This window comes from Neocloeon triangulifer, unplaced genomic scaffold (genome assembly GCF_031216515.1).
Source record: "Neocloeon triangulifer isolate White Clay Creek 2 clone unplaced genomic scaffold, ASM3121651v1 ptg000014l, whole genome shotgun sequence".
In the NCBI taxonomy this organism is placed as follows: domain Eukaryota; kingdom Metazoa; phylum Arthropoda; class Insecta; order Ephemeroptera; family Baetidae; genus Neocloeon; species Neocloeon triangulifer.
This window is the reverse complement of record NW_026775556.1, coordinates 1,153,753-1,176,170: the sequence shown is the minus strand read 5'-3', so window position 1 is coordinate 1,176,170 and position 22,418 is coordinate 1,153,753. Positions and strand designations below refer to the sequence as shown.

Sequence of the window (22,418 nt, the reverse complement as noted above, 5' to 3'; positions counted from 1 at the left end):
GAGCATTTTTATGGTGAAATTACAAAGAAAATAACAAAGTTTGAAAAACAAACAGCGCTCGGAAAAAGGTCAAGAGCCAAGTGGTGCTCGAAAGAACTTAAAAGAGCAGGCAGTCATTGTGTTTGCAAAACAGCGCCTTGTGAATTGTTGCGAATTGCGAGACTGGGAATAAAGCGAAAGATGAAGCGTCACCGTGATAATGTGGCAGCCCCATGTGTTGTACCAAAATTACATAATTAATAATTTCACAAATCACAAATAATCATGCGAAGGTATTTGACCTTGCCGACAGTGACATCAGCATCAAATTACAATGCTGGAATTAATAACGCATCTCAAGGTAGTGCAAAAGATTCCCTAATCGCACGTGGGTTTATTCAAACTCGCTTGTAAAAAAATACTTTTAAATAATTTTCAATGCTACAAGCTTAATTGACTAGAGAACATTTAACAAACATCAATTTTTATCAAAATAATAAATTAATTTTAATTATTTTCATTAAAGTAAAATTGATGATCAAATTTACTTTTTCAAAGTTGAACGACCTGATCGAAGCAAAAATGGGGGTGTTGCGAAACGTGGACTAATTCGAGAAGGGTGGCCTATAAATCAATTTGCATGCGGGTCGGTCGATAGGGTGTGGATGACGTCAAGTGTGTGGCGGTGCGGCCGAGCCCCGGTGACGTCGCGGGGGCCGGCGCGCAGAGGGCGCACGCCCGCCCTTTCGAGCCGGATAGAATTTTTCGTCGCAGCTTTTTAATAAGTCGCTGCCTCCGTCGGGCCGATGTTGGCTGCAGCAGTGCACATGCAAAGCTGAAAATCGTGCGCCGTCCGCGACGATGAAGTTGGAGCCGCGACCATGTTGTTGCTGCACTGAAGTCGACGCAAAACGCATCCGTCTCGACGAGAAAATCGACACCGATATGTCGTTCATCGCGAGGTACTTGAGGAAACGCAAGGTGAGAGAAATCGTAGCGTTTTTTTTCATTTTTTATGACTAATATGGAGGCAAAACTCAAAACTTGTATCTCGGAAATTCTAGCAAAAATAATAGTATTAAAAAAAATGAAGATTCCAGAAGTTTCTATCAATTTAAGTTAAGAAATTATTATTTTATTTATCCACATTGTTACAATTACATTGATTACATTCCATTGTTGAAAAAAATTTATTTATAAAAAGGAATTGTTGGACAAAACCACTAGCAAGAGTTTTTCTTAAAATCCCAAAATATATTTTAATACATTAAATTAATACAAAAATTCTTAATGTCAATAGAAGATTTTTTATTTGAGAATTATGACTGAAATGCTCATTAAAAGTTGTTATAAAAGGGTTGGCTGAACATTTGTCTATATCAATACATTTTATAAGCCGCTTACTTGCAAGAGGCAGAAAATACCTCTTTTCAAGCTAAAGTAACGTTCATTTTTATAATTTTGCTGAACTTTAAAGTTCTGAAAATATATTGAAAAATATCATTTATGAGAACTCTAAAAATAAAAATGAATAATGCATATTGTTGCAAATTTAGCCCAATTCTTAAAACCCTCATGAATCCAAAAAATAAAAAATGGGCATTTAATTATTAGTTTATATGTATAGATTTTGTATTTCAGGTTGCAAAGTATTCCAATTTAATTATCAAATAAACCGAAAAAATTTTTATTATATAAAAGGAAATTTGTAGAAACTTCTAGATGGAAGACACTTTATCAATCAAGAAACAAATTTACTTTAAAATACATTTGAATGTTTTTTTTCTTTATAGAGTTGAAAACTGTTATCAAGTCTTCAATTACTGAATTTAAAAACTAAAATGATTTTGCAAAATAAGAATTTTTATAAATTCTGAAAGAAAATAGCAACAAATATTTCTTTCTGAGACATCACCAATGGCTTATAGAAATTCACATCACGCTTCTGTTCCAAAGTCAGGAATTACCAGTCGTAAAACTGATTTGTTTTGTTTTTGTCCTTGCGTCTTCTCTCTCTGCCACGCTTAGGAGTGGAAAATAGCAAAATAGCGTCAGGGGAGAAAAGGTTCCATTACGTGGGCATTCCCGCGAGTGAGTTAATATTAATAAGGGCAGATTGCGGCCGACGCATGCATTAAAGCGCGCAGGGAGAGACAGAATGTCCAATTAGGCGTTGCTAAAATTAGCCCCGAATTTAACTCGGCCGCGTTTGGGGTGGGTTTGTATCGCGCGATTGTGCGTGGCTCATCAAAAAAGCTTAATTGGTTGGTTTTGTCTCGGCGGGCACGAGTACCTTTTACCTATGCCCCTCGAACGCTGCTTCAGATTGAGCGCCGAGTCAGCAGATTCGCGCCGAGGCCTCTCGGACACACTCTTCAGTCATGCTGACTGATCCACTATGCTAATAAGCGGCTGACGCCAACCGCCCCCGAACCCCTCCACTCTGCGCTGCCCAATTTGTTGATTTTCGTTTCAAACAATAATTCAATCACAGTTTGTTTTTCTTGCTTTCACTTTTTTTTACTTTTGTATAAATTTGGTGCATTTTAAAATTAGTTCAGTGGTTGATGACTTTGAAATCAAAATTTTATAATAAACTAACTTTCAATGCGCTTGAAAAAGCGATTTTTTTTTATTTCTTGTTATCACAGTGGTTTATGAGGAATTACAAAAATAGAGCCTTTTCTAAAATTACTAGATTTTTTTGCAAAGGGATTTTTATTACTTTTTAAATTTAATTCTCAAAAGTGCTGATTTTTTTCGAAATCTTTTTGTATTGAAAATGGTTAACAATTCTGCCAAATTTTAAAATAACATAATATTTGTATTCTTCTTACAATTAGATAAACAAAGTTTGTGTTTCAAGTGTAGATTTGTATGCATGAAGTGAAAAATGGACTTGTTCTTTCTGGATAAAAAAAATCCCTTATATTGAAAAAAAGAAACACATTTTCCCTTAAAAATAACAGCCCTAAAATAGCTCATTCAAGTTCCATCTTTTTTTAATAGAAAAAATTCAACAAGCCTGTTTAGAAAATTCAGATCTTTCAAGTTGAGTAAAAAAAAAAAACCATTGAACGTTACTTCAGCACAAAAAGTGATAAATTTCTGCCCTTTGAAAGTAAGCAGCTTATTAAATTTAGAAATAGACGAAAGTTGCTCCACTTTTTTACATAATGATGTATCAAAAATAAAGTTCTGAAAATTGCCTTCAAGTGGATGAATATTGAATTTTTTTATGTGTCAAAAATATAAATAATAGTATTCTGCAGTATTTTTTGTATTTATTTTTGCACTCTTCAATTATTATTAAAGGCTCTCTTACACAAAAAAATTTTAACGTACAAGTTTTTAAAGAAACTGGAAGGAAAATTTGTTTATAAATGAATTCGTAAATCAAAATGTATTTATTTATTCCATGCATATTTCTCGAAATCACTTGAAGTCTTAATATTCAAGAGGCTCGTTCAAATTTCCCTGCGTCACTAATTGGCAGTTAAGGAGCGTTTATTTGGGAGTTGTCGTCACTGCGAGTAGGAATTCCGCGTGGAATATATAATTAAACGACCGTGTCTTGTTTTTGGTCAGGCGTGGAATTCCACGCACGGCGTTGTAATGTGGCGGCGAAAAATCAATTTGAGCGTACGAGAGACGATGACGTCCATGTAGCCATGGTTATAAATGCATATCAAGATTCTAGTCTTGCAATTAAAGTACGGGGCTTTTTATGTTTTTATCTCTTCAGAAAAAACAGGCATTTATGACCGCAAAAGTTGCTTTATGACCGGCAATGTTTGGCGCCTTTTCCAAACAAACGCAATCGCTTTTCCGATTTCCACTCTTTCTTCCTGTGATGAAACGCGATTCAAACCGGTCGATGTAAATGCCAACGTAAAACTGGTTTTGTGGTTCCAATCGTGGCTTCAGAGACGTAACTGCGCAGGGAATAATAGTCCCGCAGCGAGATTTACGCCGTGGTAACATTTTTACAGCACTTTTTGCGCGCCCGTTTTGCTTTCCTCGCCGCGAGCGATTAGGTCAGTGCTGCGCGAGCATTACAATAACAGCCGTAAATTTCGTCTTGAGCCGAAACTGACGGACAGAAAATAGCGCCTTAACTCATATCCGTCCACGTGCTGCAAAACGAGCGTGTACTTTAATTTCGGCCAGACTTTGAAGCTTCTTCATTGTGCACGTCGGTGATTTATTTCGCTTTGTCCGACTGTAACGTTTCTCGGAAAGATACAATTGCAACAAAATTCTATTTTAGAACTCCAGTTTGGCAAACATTTGTCTATTTCTGGCATTCCAGTTATTGTGAAGAATTTATTTATTAAATTGAATGATAACAAAAATTTAAATCTGGCGGTCTGCTTTGCACTTTAAATACCTAGGATTTTGCCAATTAAAACTAACTAAGTAGAAGGAATTTAAATTAAAAAAAAAAAAAAAATTTAAATTAGATGGCGAGATGTGAATTAATAATAAATAAATAAATATTGAAATTAATTTAGCAAGTCAGTCAATATCTTCATAGTGTGACTTTTCATTTTCCTTAGCAACAAGTTTTGCCAGGTTTTAAATTTTTAAATATATTTGAATTAATTAATTCTTAATTCAGAGGTTTGATTGAGAAATTAAGAAGGCATTGCAAATTTTTATAAACCTGTTGAATGTTTCATTAAAATTAAAATTTGATGCCGTACTTTAAACTTTTCTCCTTATTAACATGAATCAAATATCTTTTGCGAAAACAGATCAAAACGACAAAAAAATAATTAAGCCATATTTTTGATTGGAACAATTGAAATATAACCTAATTTTTAACTCTTTTAGGCTGGCCAACTGCCAGTCTAGATGTTGTTTAAGTGCCTGTTGTCTGCGGAGATTGATCTTTCACTTTTTAAAACTGGGGCAAGGTAACGAAGACGAAATCAAATTTTACGAAAAATTAGTGCTTTTTTTTACTTTGTGCGCCGCATCTGCTTTGCATTAGCCATAATACTTTTAAGAACCGCCTTGAACCGAATAGAAAACCTTGCGAGAAGCTTTTGATCCAGTCAAGTTAAGAAGAGAATGAAACACCTCTTTTGCCGAGATTAATCTCGCAGACCTTTCAGATCCTGTCATCACAAATCACACCCCCGGATTGACTTATTATTTTGCGACGGAGCGTGCCAAAAATTCAAAATTTGAGTCGGTTCCAAGGAATTTTCACCGACACCGCGTGTTTTCGTTTTGACGATTTTTATGTAAAATCGCGGCGGCGGCGACGCGGCGACGATTTTTCTCACACTCAAGCAGTTCAACCTTGAAGCCGCGGAATTTTTATCTTTGCCGAAGCGCCCCTCTCATTCACAGAAGAGGGTGGCTAAAATTAGAGCCGGCGCTAATTTTGTCCCCGGCACCAAAACACCATCGGCTCCAGTGCCAATGATCACAATTTTCTCAGAAGTATGTGTTTATAATGCTCGATGCGATCATCAAATCAAACGCTGTTTGCTTACCTTGCTTCACCTCGCACTTGGTCAAAGAGGCTCATTTTGCGAAACTATTTTTAGGCGTTCGTGCGGCGGTCAATTAGTCTGCAGGATTAAATTTATCGTCGGGTGAAAATAAACCGGCTTTGAATGTAAAATATAATGAGAAATATGCAAATTCAAAAAGTCTCTGGAACTTTTTTTGTATTATCAGGAAATGCGATCGGCTCTCGTGTTTGCTAAATGCAGTCAACACTTTGCTACGTGCGTGCGTCAACACAAACACTGCACTATGTGAATATGTGCTTGAGGTTAAATTTAGTCACCCGCAATTAGGCACACCGTAGCAAATAAATTTCCTTTTACTTTTATCAGCCAGACCAACAAATTTAAGTGGATTTAAAGACAAATTCTGAAATGATTCACATAACTATACAGAAAAGCAGCTCACTTAATTTTGAAAAGTATAAAGCGGTTAAAAATTTGGTCAATATTTCAAAGTTCTTTTTTAACTTTGATGGTTTTAGGAAAACACAGATTAAATTAATTGATTAGGTTGTTTTCGCCGTTATTCAAGCTGGCCATCTGCCAATCAATCAAAGTGCTGTTGATTTTAAATTAACGGTAAATTACAAAACACTTAATTGTTGTCAACTTGGCTCTCCTTTAATGATGTAACTCGAGTTTAAGTCAAAACACGGCGATAAAATAAATCACCAAGCCGGTCTATTTGTGTCTTTTCGCACAACAAAGCGATTCCAAAGCTCTCCAGCCTGAGAAAGAAGTGCTGCGCAAAAAGCGCCCTCGTTTTCTGCTCCATGTCACCGTGGGAGTCTCCTTGTTTTGTCTCTCATTGTCGTAGTACCTCAGTATTTATTCAGAGATATAAATCTGCTTCACTTTTGAGGCGCAAAAATGTGGCCGAGATCGCGCGCGCATAAATATGGGCCACCCACTCACCGGGCCCGGTTGGCGCCAGTTATTTTCACTCGATGACAAATTCAGCCGATTTCTGCCAAAATTTGTCGCTCCGAGTCGCAAGATTTGATTTTTTTTTGTCGCGTTTCTTGCCTCGCATTCCGTTGGCACGGGATTTTGATTCACTTGACGGGTTTCTTGACTCGCTCTAGAATAATATACACAAATTTGAAAGAAGTTTGATTTGCTTGTGCAGCAGCGTGGCGAAAGATCGTTTCGAAGAATCCTCTCCTTCAATGTGTTTTTGTTCAAATTTGATCTTCTCGGAATGTTTTGTTTTAGCCGCATTTCGGGTCGGGGAAAGTTATCAATTTTCCAGTCTGCCGAGTGAATCACGTTTTGTAATCTCGCCAGAGATCTGTATTTTTATTGCACCAATCAAGTCTCTCTCCTTATGAAAAATAACGAGCACGCTTAACCCAAAGAGCAATTACTTTTATTGCACTTGTAATGAGGCGAGTCGAATAACAAACGAGACGCGCGTGGTCCTTTTAAGGCGAGTCTCCGCTTCTCCTCGAGCCTTTTTCGGACATTCCACGCTCAATCGCACCGAGTTTTGTGGGCGACACTCGCGCTGCACTCTCTCGCCGGCCGACGTGGGGGTACAGGTTGTGCGTTCTTTTAATTTTAAACCGATAAAACCGACGATTGAGCAGCTTCACCTTTTGTGCAACAAATGATAATTTTCCTACAAACTTTTCCGCAATGGTGGGCTTGAAAGTAAAATTTAAATGTTAAGGTGAGCATTTAAAGAAAAAGCTTTTTAATTCGCGTCGTGATTCACTGTCAGCTGATACACGACGTACATGAATTTGCACCTTTGAATCCCGTTTGTGACGTGCGTCTGTGCGCGATTGACCGCAATGCTGACCATTCTAGAGCTTGATTCATCGCAAATCATATGACTCTGAAATTTATTCAACGTTTCAACTGTTTTCACAATATTACTCAGTATTTAGTTTTCATTAGACTGTTTTGCTATTCTTTTCCAAAAATTCTTGGATAATATTTTCAATCAAAATGTTTAATAGGCAGATATTTTCAACTGATTCTCAGTCTATATCAGATCGGCTGTTTTAAATAGACATAATTTTGAATTTTGTTAATTTTTTAGCTTGCGTTGTTACATATATTCTAGTTTCCATTTTAATTGTCCATAATTGAACTTTTAACGCACGTGCATTCAGAAACTGAGCGAGAAAACCACTGCTTGGAAAACGAATTAAAATGTTCAAATTTCATCATCTTTTAATCAGACATGCGTATTCCGAGCACGGTTTTTACTGCTCAGTTTATGAGTCGGCGTCAAATTTCGTTTGAATAATTTCGAATTGTTTAAATATGAGAAAAACTGGTCTAGCTCTCTATAATCCAAATAATCCTATCGTGAAAACAAATTTCAATTCAAATGTGAAATTCATAGTCAGATGATTTGCGGTGAATCAAGCTGTAGAATTTGCGGTCACTTGCAGGCAGACGTCACGAACCGGATTCAAAGGTGCAAATTCACGGACTCCGCCTGTGAATCACGCGAAATTTCCCTGGGGTGCCCGAAACTCATTCCACTCACGTGAGCACCGAAACTCAATTTTTTTTGCCTCTTTTTCACGCGCGTTGCACTTTCTGCATTTCGTTTGTCTCAGATCGTGACTCACCTGCAGTCTTTTTCCGAGAATCCGGTCTTCCGCATTTGTACGGCAAATGTATAGTAAGTGACTAGGTACCCATAACAACGCATATAACGACCTGTGCAAACCAATCAGCTTTTCCTATATTGACCAGCACAATTGAGACATGATCTCCAAAACGCACTGAGGTCGTCCCTGTGTAATCTCCAGATTAAAGCAATCGATTTGGCCGTTAATGCGGACCTCACGAGCTACAGGACCGCAAATGATCGCATCATTTCGTGCTTCGTGTGGTGTTATTACAACGAAATGTGGCCTGTTAATCCTTGAATGCCGCCCAATCATTATAAATTTCATTCAAGCTTGCAGGTCATTTGTTACACAAAAAAAGTGTGCTAAAATATATCAGCATAAAAAAGTGCTTAATAGATTTTGGAATCAATGATTGTGGAAAGATAATAATATTGATTAAAATAGAAATAAAATTATTTACAATAATAACTAATTTATGAAACTAATTTTGATATTTTTAGAAAATAAATTTTAAAAAACCAATTTATATAATTTTGATAAATAGTCCAACAAATATTTCGTACAACCAAATTAAAAAATTTTAATTGCAAGAATTATTATCAAGTTTTCTTTAAAACATTCCATCAAATTAAAATTTTTAAAGTATTTTAAATTAAAAATTTGCAGAAATTATAGTCTCAGAGCAATAATTTGTTAGAGAGGAATGGCAATAACCTTGTAATATTTCCAACCAATTTGGCTTATCAACATTTTTTCAAAATAAACAGGGCGTTCGCCTTGTATTTTGATATACTGCCGAGCAATTTAGAAACGGGTTATTATCGTTGGCGAGGGTCAGTTGGGGCTTATCAAGTGAGAAGAATCGCAGTCGTGGCTAATGTCAAGTCATCAAGTGACCCACAATCAGTCTAGAGTGAGAATCATGGGCGTGCCACCGAGCACGTACAGTTCGCTAAATTCGAACCACACGCTTATTTGCACAGCGTGAAAGAAAAGTGTTTGCGTTTCTTTCCGTCATACGTGCACTTTTCCCCGCTCGAGCATATTCACAGAATCGCTCTATTTCTGCGCGGCGGCCTCACCGCGCTTTGTTTGATTTTGAGACGCGCCAATAGTTGTGTACAATGGGATTTTTCGATAAGAGGAAGGAGGATGACTATTGTCTCCACAAGCGTCTCTTGCAATTTCACTAACTAAGAGGAAATTCAAGTTTCCTTGATAATTGTGCTGTTTATTGTTAATTTGGAAGCCTTGGGCCAAATTTCTGCGTTTGAAATAGATTATAATAAATTATTATTCACGTTTTAAATTAAAAATAATTGATAGAATTATTGAAGGGAATATCAAATAAATTTATTTGTTAATTTGTATGCCTAGGGCTAAATTTAGTTTCTGCAAAGTTTTGTTATTGAAATAAAGTTAAAAAATATTAAAATCAAAATAATATATTTTGTTTTAAGAAATCATAATTAACATATCAATCAAAACATTTCACAGAAATAATAAAGAGAATTGAAATAATATAAAATAACTAGAACTGGACCAATCATTTGTTGTTCCCAGCCCACGTTTGTCGTTTGTTCTGAATGTTACATTCTTGGAAAAAAGTAGTATCATATTTATGCGTGGGTTTTTGTTCGCTGCAACTAAATTGCATTATTTGCAATGCATAACGAGCAATTATTATTATTCGCAAAGGTTGAACCTTTCCTTAATGAAGCGGTGCGAAAAGTTCCACGTGGGCGTGTGTGTGCCACGATTACAATGCGAGAGGAAATGTAGACCCTACGCAAATATCTCAATCGCTTTTCCGTATTTGCACTTCGCACCTGATGATCGTCAGGCGTGTTGTAACAAATTTATAAAGACTATTCGCTTTTGCTTTCTTCGTACTCGTTTATGTATTGTTTGGAGGCAAGTTTGCTGGCGAGTTGCGCGCGCACCGTGTTTCTAAAAAGGCAAGGGCACTCGGCGCTCTCACAAATACACCAGACGGCAGCGGCGTTTCAGTCCAGTGCAGTTCGACTTCTGCTCTTGTCCACACACACACTCCGTGTTCTGTTCAAGTGATTATTGTTATTTTTTGCAACAATCGAGACACGACCGCAGTGCCCATAGTGACTTTCGGTGGCTCCATAATGCCATTCAGGAGCGACACCATCAGCGACCTGACCTGGTTCAGTGTCCTCGTAGACATGACTGTGGTAATTTTTTTCTTAATATTCCTTCTTTTATGTAATTCCATTCAAAACATCAACACTGGTGACTAATTTAGAGGAAATATAAATACATGTACGGTATTATCTTGTGTAATTATTATCAATAGCGGAATCGGAGCATGTTTTTTTTTCTTCACTGAGAGCGGCAGATAACCTATTATATTGAATCGCCGCCGCTAATGTGGTGCGGTTGATAGATAATTCATTGCAAGCATTTCACCGGTGCGCGCCATTCATTCTCGCGGTGTATTATTGATAAAGGCTTTCAAGGGTATTATTACTACATTGGAATGCCATTTGAAAACAGGTCAAAATGTGGGGCATGATAATTTTTATAACCCGACCAAAGTCAATTACGCACAGTAAATTGTGTTCAATAAAAATAGAAAATGTTAAAACCAACTTTTTTCATTTATCGCTTGTCAATATATTTATATTTTAATATTTAACTCAAAGTCGGTGCAAAACATTGTTTTAAAAATAACATTTTTTATTTTTGAGATAAAATGTGTCTTTTTGCCACGACATAAATTTTTTCACGGAAGTTTAGTTTGCCGTTTTATTTTACATTTATAGATCTGTAGCTTTTTCTTACAACCTGGAAAATTTTAATGTTTCGGGCTTCATTTGATTGCAAAAATTATATATTTGAAAAAATCACTTTGTTTGCTTTTTTCTCTAGCTTAATTATTATTATTATTATTATTATTATTATTATATTGTTGATGTTTATTCGTCCACATTGTTAAGATTTAATAAATTTTTTACATTCAATATTGAAAACAATTTATTTTTAAATAAGGAATTGTTGGACAAGACAGCAATTCGAAGGCTGGGATGATCTAAGAAATTTCTGGTAGTTATTTTAATTTAAAATAAATTGCACAAACTTGAAATTTACTTTTAGTTTTAATTTAATTATTAAAATTATAATGAAAGAATCTGTAAATTGAGGATATTAAATCTAAAGGTTCATAAAAATGTATTGTTATCAATAATTTAAAGCACACTCAATCCTCCTCAATTTTTATCACATAATGAAACAAATTTCAAAGGAAAATTATATATAGCAGGTTTTACATGTTTATAATTACAATAAAATCATTTTTAGGTTATGATGCACTAAACTTATCTCTGGTGACATTATTTTGCAGAATTATTTGACGCATTTTAAGCCATTTCTTTTATTCTTCCTCACTTTTTTTGTCAATATAATAATAAGAAAGCAATCTTTGAGACAGATTGATTTGCTGGTTTACGTTGAAATCGCGAATTTTTATGCTTTGGGTCAAAGAACTGCGACTCGGTTTTTTTTCCACCTGCGTCACACGCCAATTCAATTCGCGCTCGGCGTGACACGATTCGGCGGATTAATCGTGGTGGCGCCGGTGGGCGTGAATGCTTCCTCAAATATCCAAAGTAATTCCTCTCGCCTCAAGCAGACACACACCTGACACTTGAACACTAATATTTTCATCACACATCGCGGATGTTTCTCTTGCCCGTCGTTCTCTCAACACAGAGCGAATCGCTTCTCTGAACTCGGACTGACGCAGGCTGAGGAACTGCGCCGTTTCCAGACTTTCCTTTTTTCTTCTCCAAATTGTTTATGGGGTGCAGAATTGATATTTTTCGTTTCTAGAGCGGCCAAAACAGAGATTGTTAAAGGTCATGGGTGCAAAAACAAAAAGCGCTTCGGTCGTGCGGGAATATGATTTTTTCCGCGTTGGCTCGGTGCCGGTTATTAATTAGCCGCACCCGAAATAGCCGCCAAAGGCACCCAGAAATAATTATAATAAAAATTCCGCACGTGGAATTCAAAGAAGGGACACGTGAACAGGCGAATTGGCGGTTGGCAGTAAGCAAAGGGTTCATTTTCGTCTCTTCACTTGGAAATTAAACTTCGTCTCTGACCAAAATGCTCTTGTCTGTTGCAGTTCAAGCGGATGCTCAACAAAGAACTGAGCCACTTCTCCGAGTCCAGCAAGTCAGGAAACCAAATATCTGAGTACATCTGTTCCACATTCTTAGGTGAGTACATTATTTTCCCCTAAATTTAATTCCCAAGTAAATTTGAACTGTCAAGGCTGCGATTTACGTTTCAAAAAGATTTTTTAAACAATAAAATTAAAAATATGAGGTTCATTTTTTTAAAATATTCTTTCCGCCAAATGAATTAGATTCCGGAGAGAAGTTAGATATAATTTGTTTTAGGTTTGGTTAAAACATTAATATTTTAAATTAAAGGCTAGGATTGAGTTTTATGTAATTTAATTATGAGCACTTGATATTTTATTTTAATAATTTTTTATTTATAATATGTTATAAATAAAATTTTTAATCATATTATTTATTAATTTTAATTTAATAATACTTTGGTGGGAAATTATGATTAGCTTGTTTTCAACTGGGTCAATTTTTTATAATTATTATCCATAGCAACATTGACTTTCACATTTATTCAGGAAAAAATAAAATAATTTTGATGTGCTCCTTGTTTAAAACTACACTGATCCAGATTATACAAAACAGTTATGCTCTCCCACTACGTTTCATTGTGTTGATACAAAATTAATTATTGGTCAGGCAACCAAGGAAGTTGGAATCGTGATTGAACACCGCGTGTCGTGCATTCAAACGAGAGACAATCGAGTCTCAGGTGCGCCTTTGCACATTTGCAATTCCACCCTTGACCCTGGCCACAAGTTGACAAAGTCCATTAAACCAGCTTTCTTTGCTTATGTGTAATTCCATTATCATCCACGCGTGCGGCCTTATTAACTTAGTAAAATTTCAAAATTTCTTTTCCCAAACAATTGCCAAGACCTTCTTTGGAGGTGCAAATTTCGATTTGCGCCGTTTCGGCCTCGGTGCCTTCGATCTGTTTAATTGCACCGAGTTTTCAAGGTCGTGGCTGGAGATTAATTAAATTTCTCTGCAGATCAAAGGGTCGGCCGGACGCGCGGCGGCGGCGGCACCTCAAGGATGAAGCCGCGTGCGACCCATTGTTGACAGTCGCGAACCCCGCGGCCGCGTGTTAATTAGTCTCGGAACAAGGTGCCTTGGCATTGAACTTGAGAGAGAAGCAACGGGTTCGCGAATTGATTTGTTTGCTTTCCAACTAACAGTACCTAAGGGGAGGAAAGAAATAAATGCGTCTTATAGGAGCAAACAAACTCACGTTGGAAATTTAATCAGGCATTCTTCGAATTCTCATTTCAATTGTTGAAAATTAGTGTCATGTAAACACATTACAGAAATTAAGTCTTTTTTTTTACACGCGACCTGTTGCTCGTGACGGAAAACATCAGCATATCTAGTTTTCCTGGTTTTCCTAATTGAGGGTTTTTCTCTTTTATCTCAAGGTTGTGCGTTATCAAAATAACCCCGCTTTCCCGGAAAACGCCCAAAAATATACATTTCTTGCCTATTCAAGAAAAGTAGGCCCGACTCTCCACGTGATGTCGTCACTTTTATCTGTGGAAAACCGAATGACTAAAAACGTGCGTTCGAAAAGTGATAAGAATAGAAGTTGAGCGCACGTACCGAGGTGTATGCATAAAAATAATAATAACGTTGCCGGCGCCGCGCATCGTCAACATGACCATTAGTTTTCTTGACGAGGAGTGATGGACGTGAAATGGAAATTAAGCTACCGCGCGATGATGAAAACGAAACGTGTGTTGGCTTCTGCGCTGACTGGCACATTCGATTAAATTCCCTGCTCCCTGCAAAAAGCGCCGCAAATGAGATTTGTGCAATAACTGTAACGTTTTCACTCTGGAACAAAACGCATTTTACTCCGTTTCCTGTTGACCAGTCACGCTGCATGTGGCAATGGTCCAGACTGCTCGTCTTTCGCGACCTGAATTTCATAAAGGCAACAATAATCACGAGCAGCTTGAAATAGCTTTGAGAATTTTTCAAATTATTTATTTTCTCTTTTTGACGAATGAGATTTCCGAACCAGTTTCTATGCGGCTCTTTCCAAACAAACGGAATTTATGTATTTAAATAAGTTTGACACACTTTCGACCTTTGTGTGCAGTTTTATTTGTTTTCCGTCCCCCAACATATGCAACCCGCCACGCTAGGTCAACATCAATGCTATTTGACAGGTTAAAGAGCGCGACCATTGTTGTCGGCGCCAGGCTGATCGGGATGCGCTACAGACACGTGATCTCAGTTAATTAATTCAATCGTCAATTTTGATCTCGTGCAGATCGGCACAGCCTTAAACGTAACAACTGCGTCGTAGTAATTTTTTGTATTGATTCCAATTAAAGTGGATGAACGCGAGCGATCATTATGAAGTCAAAATTTCTTATTATTTTATCCATTTGTAATAATAATATATTAAAATGTTTAAAAAAAAATGATATCCTTTTAAAGTTTAAAAACTAAAGACAGACGTTTCCAATGGTTGTCCCTTTAAATGCAAACTCTATTTAATGGAATTGATTTTTGATCAATATCGTGTTGAACATCAACTTCAATTAAAGGCTGACTTTATTACAAATGTTATCGCTTGACATTCGGCGCGAACTTTGACCGGTGCGCGATAAAAGAAAGAGTTGATGGCCCCGCGACCTCGATCGAAATCAAACCAGATTTTTTTGCCAAAGCGGAGGAGTTTGTCGTTATTCCCCTGACAACTCGCTTCCCTTGAACTATTGTAGAAAGAAAAATGAATAAGAAAAATGCATTTCAGTCGTCGCCGCGTGTTGGATGTTGAGCAATGATTTCTTGTGTGTGTGTTGGAGGAAAGGAAGTGCACGTCGCACACAATGAAACAATAATAGAGCCGAGTCATGCTTCTCTCTCCAGATTAAACATTACACGACCGAACGTATTACGCGTACTTCAAGCCGCGTGTGTGACACTTGTCAAAGTTGTCGCGGCGGTTTGTCTTGCATGAGGTCGCGGCTGACGTTGGCGCCGCAAGGTTCGGTGAAAAATAAAAACATTCATCTCTTCGTTGATTAATGAAAAATTTTATTAAAAAAAAATGAATCAAAACGAATTTGTGCAAGTTCAAGAGTCGACAAACCATTTAGTTGTTTTTCCAGGCAGAGGATATCAGTTCCGCGAGCAACCTGCAAAGCAGCTTATCGCGCAAGGTTGCCCTCCGCGTCGGTAATTGCCGTTTGCAACCTTTCGTATCAATTCATCATCAGTGGCACAATTATGTTTTTATTACAATCTCCTCCCTGCGCGAAGGGCATTTGTGTGTCTGTCTTTGCAATGCACGCGAACAGATATTATCGCATGCAAATTTTTTCAAAATCTCGTTTCGGCGCCAAATATCGCCGACGGCGCGCGTTTCCGCCCGCCAAAATCGGCGCTCATTATCTCTCTTGTTTCTTCCTGAAAACACGCTCGTAAATTAATAATGGTGGAAATAAAAAGGTCCCGCGATTACGAGCGATCAATACGCGAACAAAACACGACCAGTTTGTCCCGAGGCGCCGAGAGAGATGCTGATCTCCGCAGCCAGTGGTTATAATTGACCTCTCGCGTCGTAATGGGCCGCGGCCGTTTATCATCAACATTCGGTGTTTGACCCTGGCTGAGACTTTTAATTTGGGTTTCTCGTGAAAATTTATTTGTTATTTTTCGCAAAGGAATCAATTTTAATTTAAACGTTTATTTTGACAATCAATTAAAAAAATCCCTATTAATTATGGGGAGTGATTGAAAAAAGTATAAAGAGAAAAATTTCATCTTAACAATTACCGGATTTTTAATTAAAATAATTACACTCCTGTCTATTGAGCGCAAATTATTTTCACTCTCAATATCGACCCTGGAGTTTGAATAATGTTTTCAAGTGCATATGGGCGTGGAGCTAGGCAGAGTGGCGGAAAACCCGATTGAATAGAAAATAGAGCGACCCATTGAGCACCGTGTTCGCCGAGCGTGATTCCTGCGTGTCGCCGCGTGTGCAATTTGGGTCAGTCAGACAGACCATCGCGCTTCAGACTTAATCAGAGCTAGGTCCGTCCCTAAGCGCGAGGTCTCTCATCCCCAGGTGGATCGCGAGCAAGGTGACCCATTTCATTTGCAACCTTCCGCGGCAATTGCGCGGGATGACGTAGACGCGAATCGCGCGCGGCGCGTGCATCTTTCAATTCTGAGTCAGGTGCGTCAGTCCTGTCACGCGCGCATACCCTTAAAGTACTTTGTGTCAACCACGCTGCTGATTATATATACCTGAAAGCTTAGACGAGGAAAATAAAACGTGACACGCCGGCGAGTACTTTAAAAGCCTATTTACGCAAAAGCGACGAGTTAGTTGAACCTGCAACTTGATATACACGCGCCGAAAAGCAGCTCTCATTGTTGCAACAATACCCAACAATATGAAATTGCCGGTGCATTATTCGGCCGAAATGTTTCGCTTTCAGAGCAAACACAAAATCAAATTCCGGTTGAAAGGTGAGCCGCCCTGAGTAATTTTTTTTTTTAATTTTCTTTTTGGCCTCGGGCGGAACGAAAAGTATCGCGCAGCCTTGACCGGCGAATCCTCTCTCTCTCTCTCTCTCTTTCCTCCTATCTTGCTTGGCCCAATTTCAGTGAATGATGTGTTTTTTTGTGTGTGATTGCAGACAAGCAGCAGGAGCTTGACATTCCGTCCCTGCGAATCGAGGAATCGGCGAACGCGCCCGACGGCAGGAGCTCCGGGGCGCCGGGCGGGCCCGCGTCGGCCGCCGGCAAGAAGAAGGAGCGCGGCCGCCATGGCTCGGGCACCATGTCGCACATCCAGGGGGTCAAGCGACCTCTGTGTCACACCAACAGCTTCACTGGAGAGAAGTTGCCCACCCACGGCGTCGAAACACCGCACGAGGAGGAGCTCGGAAAGGTGCGAAAAATCAGCAAAAATTTTTTATTTTATTTTAACGTATTGAAAATTTGCAGATGCTGGCGGACATCGACAAGTGGGGCATTGACATCTTCAGAATTGGAGACTTTTCTTGTAATCGTCCCTTGACTGCAGTTACCTACACTATTTTCCAAGTGAGTTTTCGCTAAATATTTTTTTAAATTATGCATAATTATATTTATTGGAATCGATTTGTCCTAATTTAAAATTTCACTCCCTCAGGAGCGAGACCTTCTAAAGACGTTCATGATCCCCTCCAAGACCTTGGTCACTTTGATGATGACCTTGGAAGACCACTACCTTAAGGATGTCCCTTACCACAACTCTCTTCACGCGGCAGACGTCACCCAGTCAACAAATGTTCTGCTCAATTCGCCAGCACTAGAGGTGCGGTTTCCCCTAAATTTTTTTTTTAATTGTTTTTACAAAAATTTAAATTTTTCAGTCTGTCTTCACCCCGTTGGAAATTGTGGCCGCGATTTTCGCAGCAACAATCCACGATGTCGATCATCCTGGACTGACCAACCAGTTCCTCATAAATTCAAGTGAGTTGGATCAATACACTTGTTTTGCCTTGTCAAGTGTAAATCTAACCTGCTTTTGATTGAACAGGTTCAGAGCTCGCTCTCATGTACAATGACGAGTCAGTATTAGAAAACCATCATTTGGCGGTGGCCTTTAAGTTGTTACAAAACGAGGACTGCGATATTTTTGTCAATCTCGGGAAGAAGCAGAGACAAACCCTCAGAAAGATGGTCATTGACATGGTACGATTTTGATTCATTTTTTATATTTAAAATAAAATTAAATCAATTTATATTTTAATATCAGGTGTTGGCCACTGACATGTCAAAACACATGAGTCTGCTGGCTGACCTGAAGACCATGGTGGAGACGAAGAAGGTCGCCGGCTCAGGCGTCCTCCTGCTGGACAACTACACAGACAGAATCCAGGTGTTGCAGAACCTAGTGCACTGCGCCGACCTGAGCAACCCCACAAAACCTCTGGCCCTCTACAGAAAGTGGGTCGATAGAATTATGGAGGAGTTTTTCGTCCAGGGTGATAAGGAGCGAGAACAAAACATGGACATCAGTCCAATGTGTGATAGGCATTCAGCAACAATAGAGAAGTCACAGGTAATGAAATAAATCATTTCAAATGATAAAACAAGGAAAAACTTTATATAGGAAAAAGTCTAATTTGTCGAATATTAAAAAATTTGTAATTTGATTCAAAATGAATATTATTTATATAATTAAGAACTATTTAAATTTTTTTATCATTACTTTCATCGCTTCAGTCTTCAGTTAAATGAATTCTCCTCAATGGATCCCACTTTTTTCACTGAAAATTTTTAAATAATTATCATTTATAATAATAAATTCTAATTTTTCAGGTTGGCTTCATCGACTACATTGTGCACCCGTTGTGGGAAACGTGGGCCGACCTGGTCCACCCAGACGCACAAGACATCCTGGACAACCTGGAGGAGAACAGGGACTGGTACCAAGGGATGATTCCTCCGAGTCCGCCGGCGGTGACGGAAGACGAAGCTGCTGGCGGCTCATCTGGGGAGGGAGGCATCCGGTTCCATGTGACCCTGGAGGAGAACGACGCGCCCGAGGAAGAGGAGGGCGGCGAAGAGGCCGAAGAAGAGGAAGCAGGTGCCTCCGAGGATGGAATGTGACGGAGATTGGTTGGATTCTGCAGGAAACTGCACGAGAAAATGCAGCAGTGGTGGTTTCGGAGCAAATGATGCATAAGAATATCTTTTTATTGTGAGAGAAAAAGAGAAGAATTAATATTTGTATAACTGAGAGGAGGAATAAGACACACAGCAACCATTTCATGATGACATATTTATTTTTACACTCTATCTTGCGCAGATTTTTGAACACGATTATTTCAAATGAAAGATGCACTGGAAAAGTTTCTTTCAACGTATTCGGCATAGTTGCTGGAGTCCGAAGTTGCTCCTCCCAATTTCATTCATTTGCTCTCTATTTTTCAATATGCCACTCGTTTGTACGCTGTTGCTAGTTCTTTTGTTGTCATTCATCATTAACACAAAGTGTTTTATATTTTTGAAAAAGAAAAATACTTTCATCCGCGCGGCCCCGAAGAGTTTTGTTCTCCTCTTTCTTACAAGCAGGCCTTGTAATATCATATCTCATACAAAGTGTAGTGGTTATAAAATTATTTTAATTTCACGGATTTCCTTTGTCAAGAGAGATAATCCAGCAATACCAAAGAATGAATTACACAAAAATTAACGTTAATTGCACCCCCGCAGACGAGTTGACTCTGTCCAGCCTTAAGTTGATCGATGGCGCGGCGCCGCCGCACCCCCCGATGCAGGACATTGGGTGGTGCGGCCGGCGTGTCCGAGAGTGAGGCTAAAATATTTATAAGTTGAGATGCACACACACAAAACAAAAACACTCGAAACCCAAATCCTGGTGTGTTTGTGAGCAAAAAAATGAACTGCGCTTGCTTCTTTGTTGTTATTATTATTTCGGAGAGGTGAAAAGTTAAATACACACACATACATTTAAAAGTAATTTAGACGAAAAATGCTGCTGCGATGATATTTAATTAATGAGTGTGGAATGTTTACCATAACAAAAACAGAAATAAAAAAAACTTACTGTACGTATTTGATGCGGATGTGTATAAAATTGAAAATACTAAATTAACACAGATGTGTACTATTTAGAGCTCATTTTAGTGAACAAGGAAATCTATAGCGAGTGATATTTTAGTATTTAGCCACTTATGTTGGACGTTCTCATGTATTTTAATTTTGAAAAAGAATATGATAAGCTGGAGTTGTAACAAAAATATTATACGTCTTTTCGATGCTGGTCATTGGAAGATTGATTATTATGCAACAAGTGGACTAAAAGTGGAAAAATCTTGAGTTCAATTTGAAGCATTGCTACTTTGTGGTACAAGCAGGGTCTTTACAAATACACATGCACTCTTTTTGCGTTTTACCTTTTTAAATCAGACCGATTTTGTTTTAATAAACATAATATTTAATGACATTTTATCGCACAATTGAACGCAAAATTTTACTTTCTGCATGCGCCTGTTTAGTTACGTACAAAAACAAAAATGTAATTCAGAATTTGTGAAGACACACAAAATAATTATATACGATTATCCTTTCGGTTCATTAATAAACACGTATATATGTGATTAAATTCAGACTTTGGCTGACTTTCAGATTAATTGGTAAAACTCCATATCAAACAGGTCAGCGAAAAAAGAATCATTGTGGCAGTGTCAGTTTTACACACAAAAAATTAAAGCGCTCGTTAGCAACTTTAGGACCTACCCTAACATTATGCATAAATTCTTACCTAGGACTTAGTTTCGGTGATTTGAATTGATGGACTGAAGCAAAAATTGAAAATATTGTAAAAAAAAAAAAAACATGCAAATTAAGCTTTCTCTCGATTTAACCTTTGATCGTTTTTGCGCGCGCGGTAACCAGTATTATAATTAAATTAACAAATTATTTTGCAAACAGAGAATACATACTGATGGTGTAATATGTGTGTTGAAAATATTCGCTGGTCAGGGCCATATTGAATTGAAGAATATATAAGCAGAAAATAAATGAATAAAAAAACAGTAACTGTTCCACTATAGAAGCGTATTTTTCAAACCTCTCTCGGTGTACAGAAAGAAAAGTAGTTGATGATTATTATATTATATATTTAAAGATGGATTATTTATGAAATTTACAGGCAGTATGACGAAAACACACATTTGCACGCACAGGAATAAACAAACAAAAAATAGCAAATGTCGTTGATTAATTTTGTTGATGTTGTCGCCAGCAGTGTGTTACATTATGTCTGTTTTCTGCGCGCGAAAAGATCACAGATCCGCCGGCAGACCCACACCACCTCTCAAAATGAGATGCACCCTGTGTATAATAATTATATTTGCTGATTGTGTTGGTGATAGAGCTCGCGGACATTATTTTTACTATGCATTGCGAGACGAGATGCGCGGAAAAGAAAGAATCAAAACCACTAAAAAGCCACCAATAATATCCTGTTGAATAATCTTTGGTATTTCAATGTTTGTGTAAGTGTAAGCAGGTGTATAATTAAACGAGAAAAAACAGACAAACAAACAAACACACACACAGCAGAAGTATATAAAAACTATACGTGTATGTTGGATTCAGTTGCGTAACGCGAATATGGTGGTGATAATAATTAAGGTATATTAAAAGATGAGAGAGAATAATTAACACATTTGTTGTTGCAGTTGTTATACGATTTCAATTCGTTTTGTATCCAAACTGAAAGCAGCCTCTCGCCTCTGCCGCAAAATTCATAACACAATGTTGCGGCAATTAAGCGAGTAGTTCCTGTCTACGTTCATTTACGAGACAAATACCACAATTTTAAATCTGTGTCTTTTTCTATCGATTGTGTTTCGAAACTCGTTCTAGAGACCGTCTTTTAGTTTTACGTTATTGACTTTACATATATTGTGAACTCCTCCTCCGTCACCAAATTTATTTATTGGATTTATTTCTTGTGGACTTTCGAAAACATCAAAATATGTTTGTGTGCTCACCAGGAAATAAAAATTTAAAGTTTCCTAAACCAGCCTTGTTTTATTTGCCAATAATTAATTAAGTGTTTCCTAAAGAAAGAAAAAGAAGTAGTGCCGCGCATATATGTCCCGCCAAAGGTCAAATATATTTTTATTCAAAATCAAATGATTTAGTCACTTCGATTTTATTTTGAATCAAAATTATTGAAAAAACTTACGTCTTTAAATGTAAGTAAATAAATCATCATTTTAGATAACGTAGAACTTTTATGGAAAATTTCATGAAATCCACCTCGAGTGTTACCATTCAATTTTATGGAAAAAGTTTAATGATTTGACCCTTATGATTATGGAAAAGATAAAATGAGAATGCGCATCTTTATCAGTTTTAGCTTTATAAATAAAATATTACTCAATCTTAATTTACTAAGAGTAATAAATAAAAAATTTATGATTATTTCCTCGATCTAGAGCAAAAAAAGAAGACAATAAAATAAGCACCTCTTGCCCAATCTCCAGAATGTATCTTTTGAAAACGGAATACTTTCGCTTTGAGAGAATTGCATGCCAACATTCATTACTGCGATCTAGAAATTATTTATTGTAAATTTATTATTAAAATATTTGCTCTGGAAA

General features: G+C 37.6%; 1 protein-coding gene across 12 annotated transcripts in view; it reads left to right on the top strand.

The window, feature by feature from the left end:
* LOC132201116 (cAMP-specific 3',5'-cyclic phosphodiesterase) overlaps positions 1-21,832 on the top strand; it is a 138,021-nt gene extending 116,189 nt beyond the window's left edge. For all 12 annotated transcript variants that reach the window (XM_059627040.1, XM_059627042.1, XM_059627041.1 and 9 more), the window contains 8 exons: positions 12,255-12,348; positions 16,926-17,179; positions 17,236-17,334; positions 17,423-17,587; positions 17,646-17,745; positions 17,813-17,967; positions 18,032-18,337; positions 18,598-21,832. In XM_059627040.1, coding sequence (XP_059483023.1) covers positions 12,255-12,348; positions 16,926-17,179; positions 17,236-17,334; positions 17,423-17,587; positions 17,646-17,745; positions 17,813-17,967; positions 18,032-18,337; positions 18,598-18,888 — 1,464 coding nt within the window. In that variant the 3' untranslated portion in view covers positions 18,889-21,832. The remainder of the gene's footprint in view (positions 1-12,254; positions 12,349-16,925; positions 17,180-17,235; positions 17,335-17,422; positions 17,588-17,645; positions 17,746-17,812; positions 17,968-18,031; positions 18,338-18,597) is intronic.
* Positions 21,833-22,418: the final 586 nt, after the last annotated feature.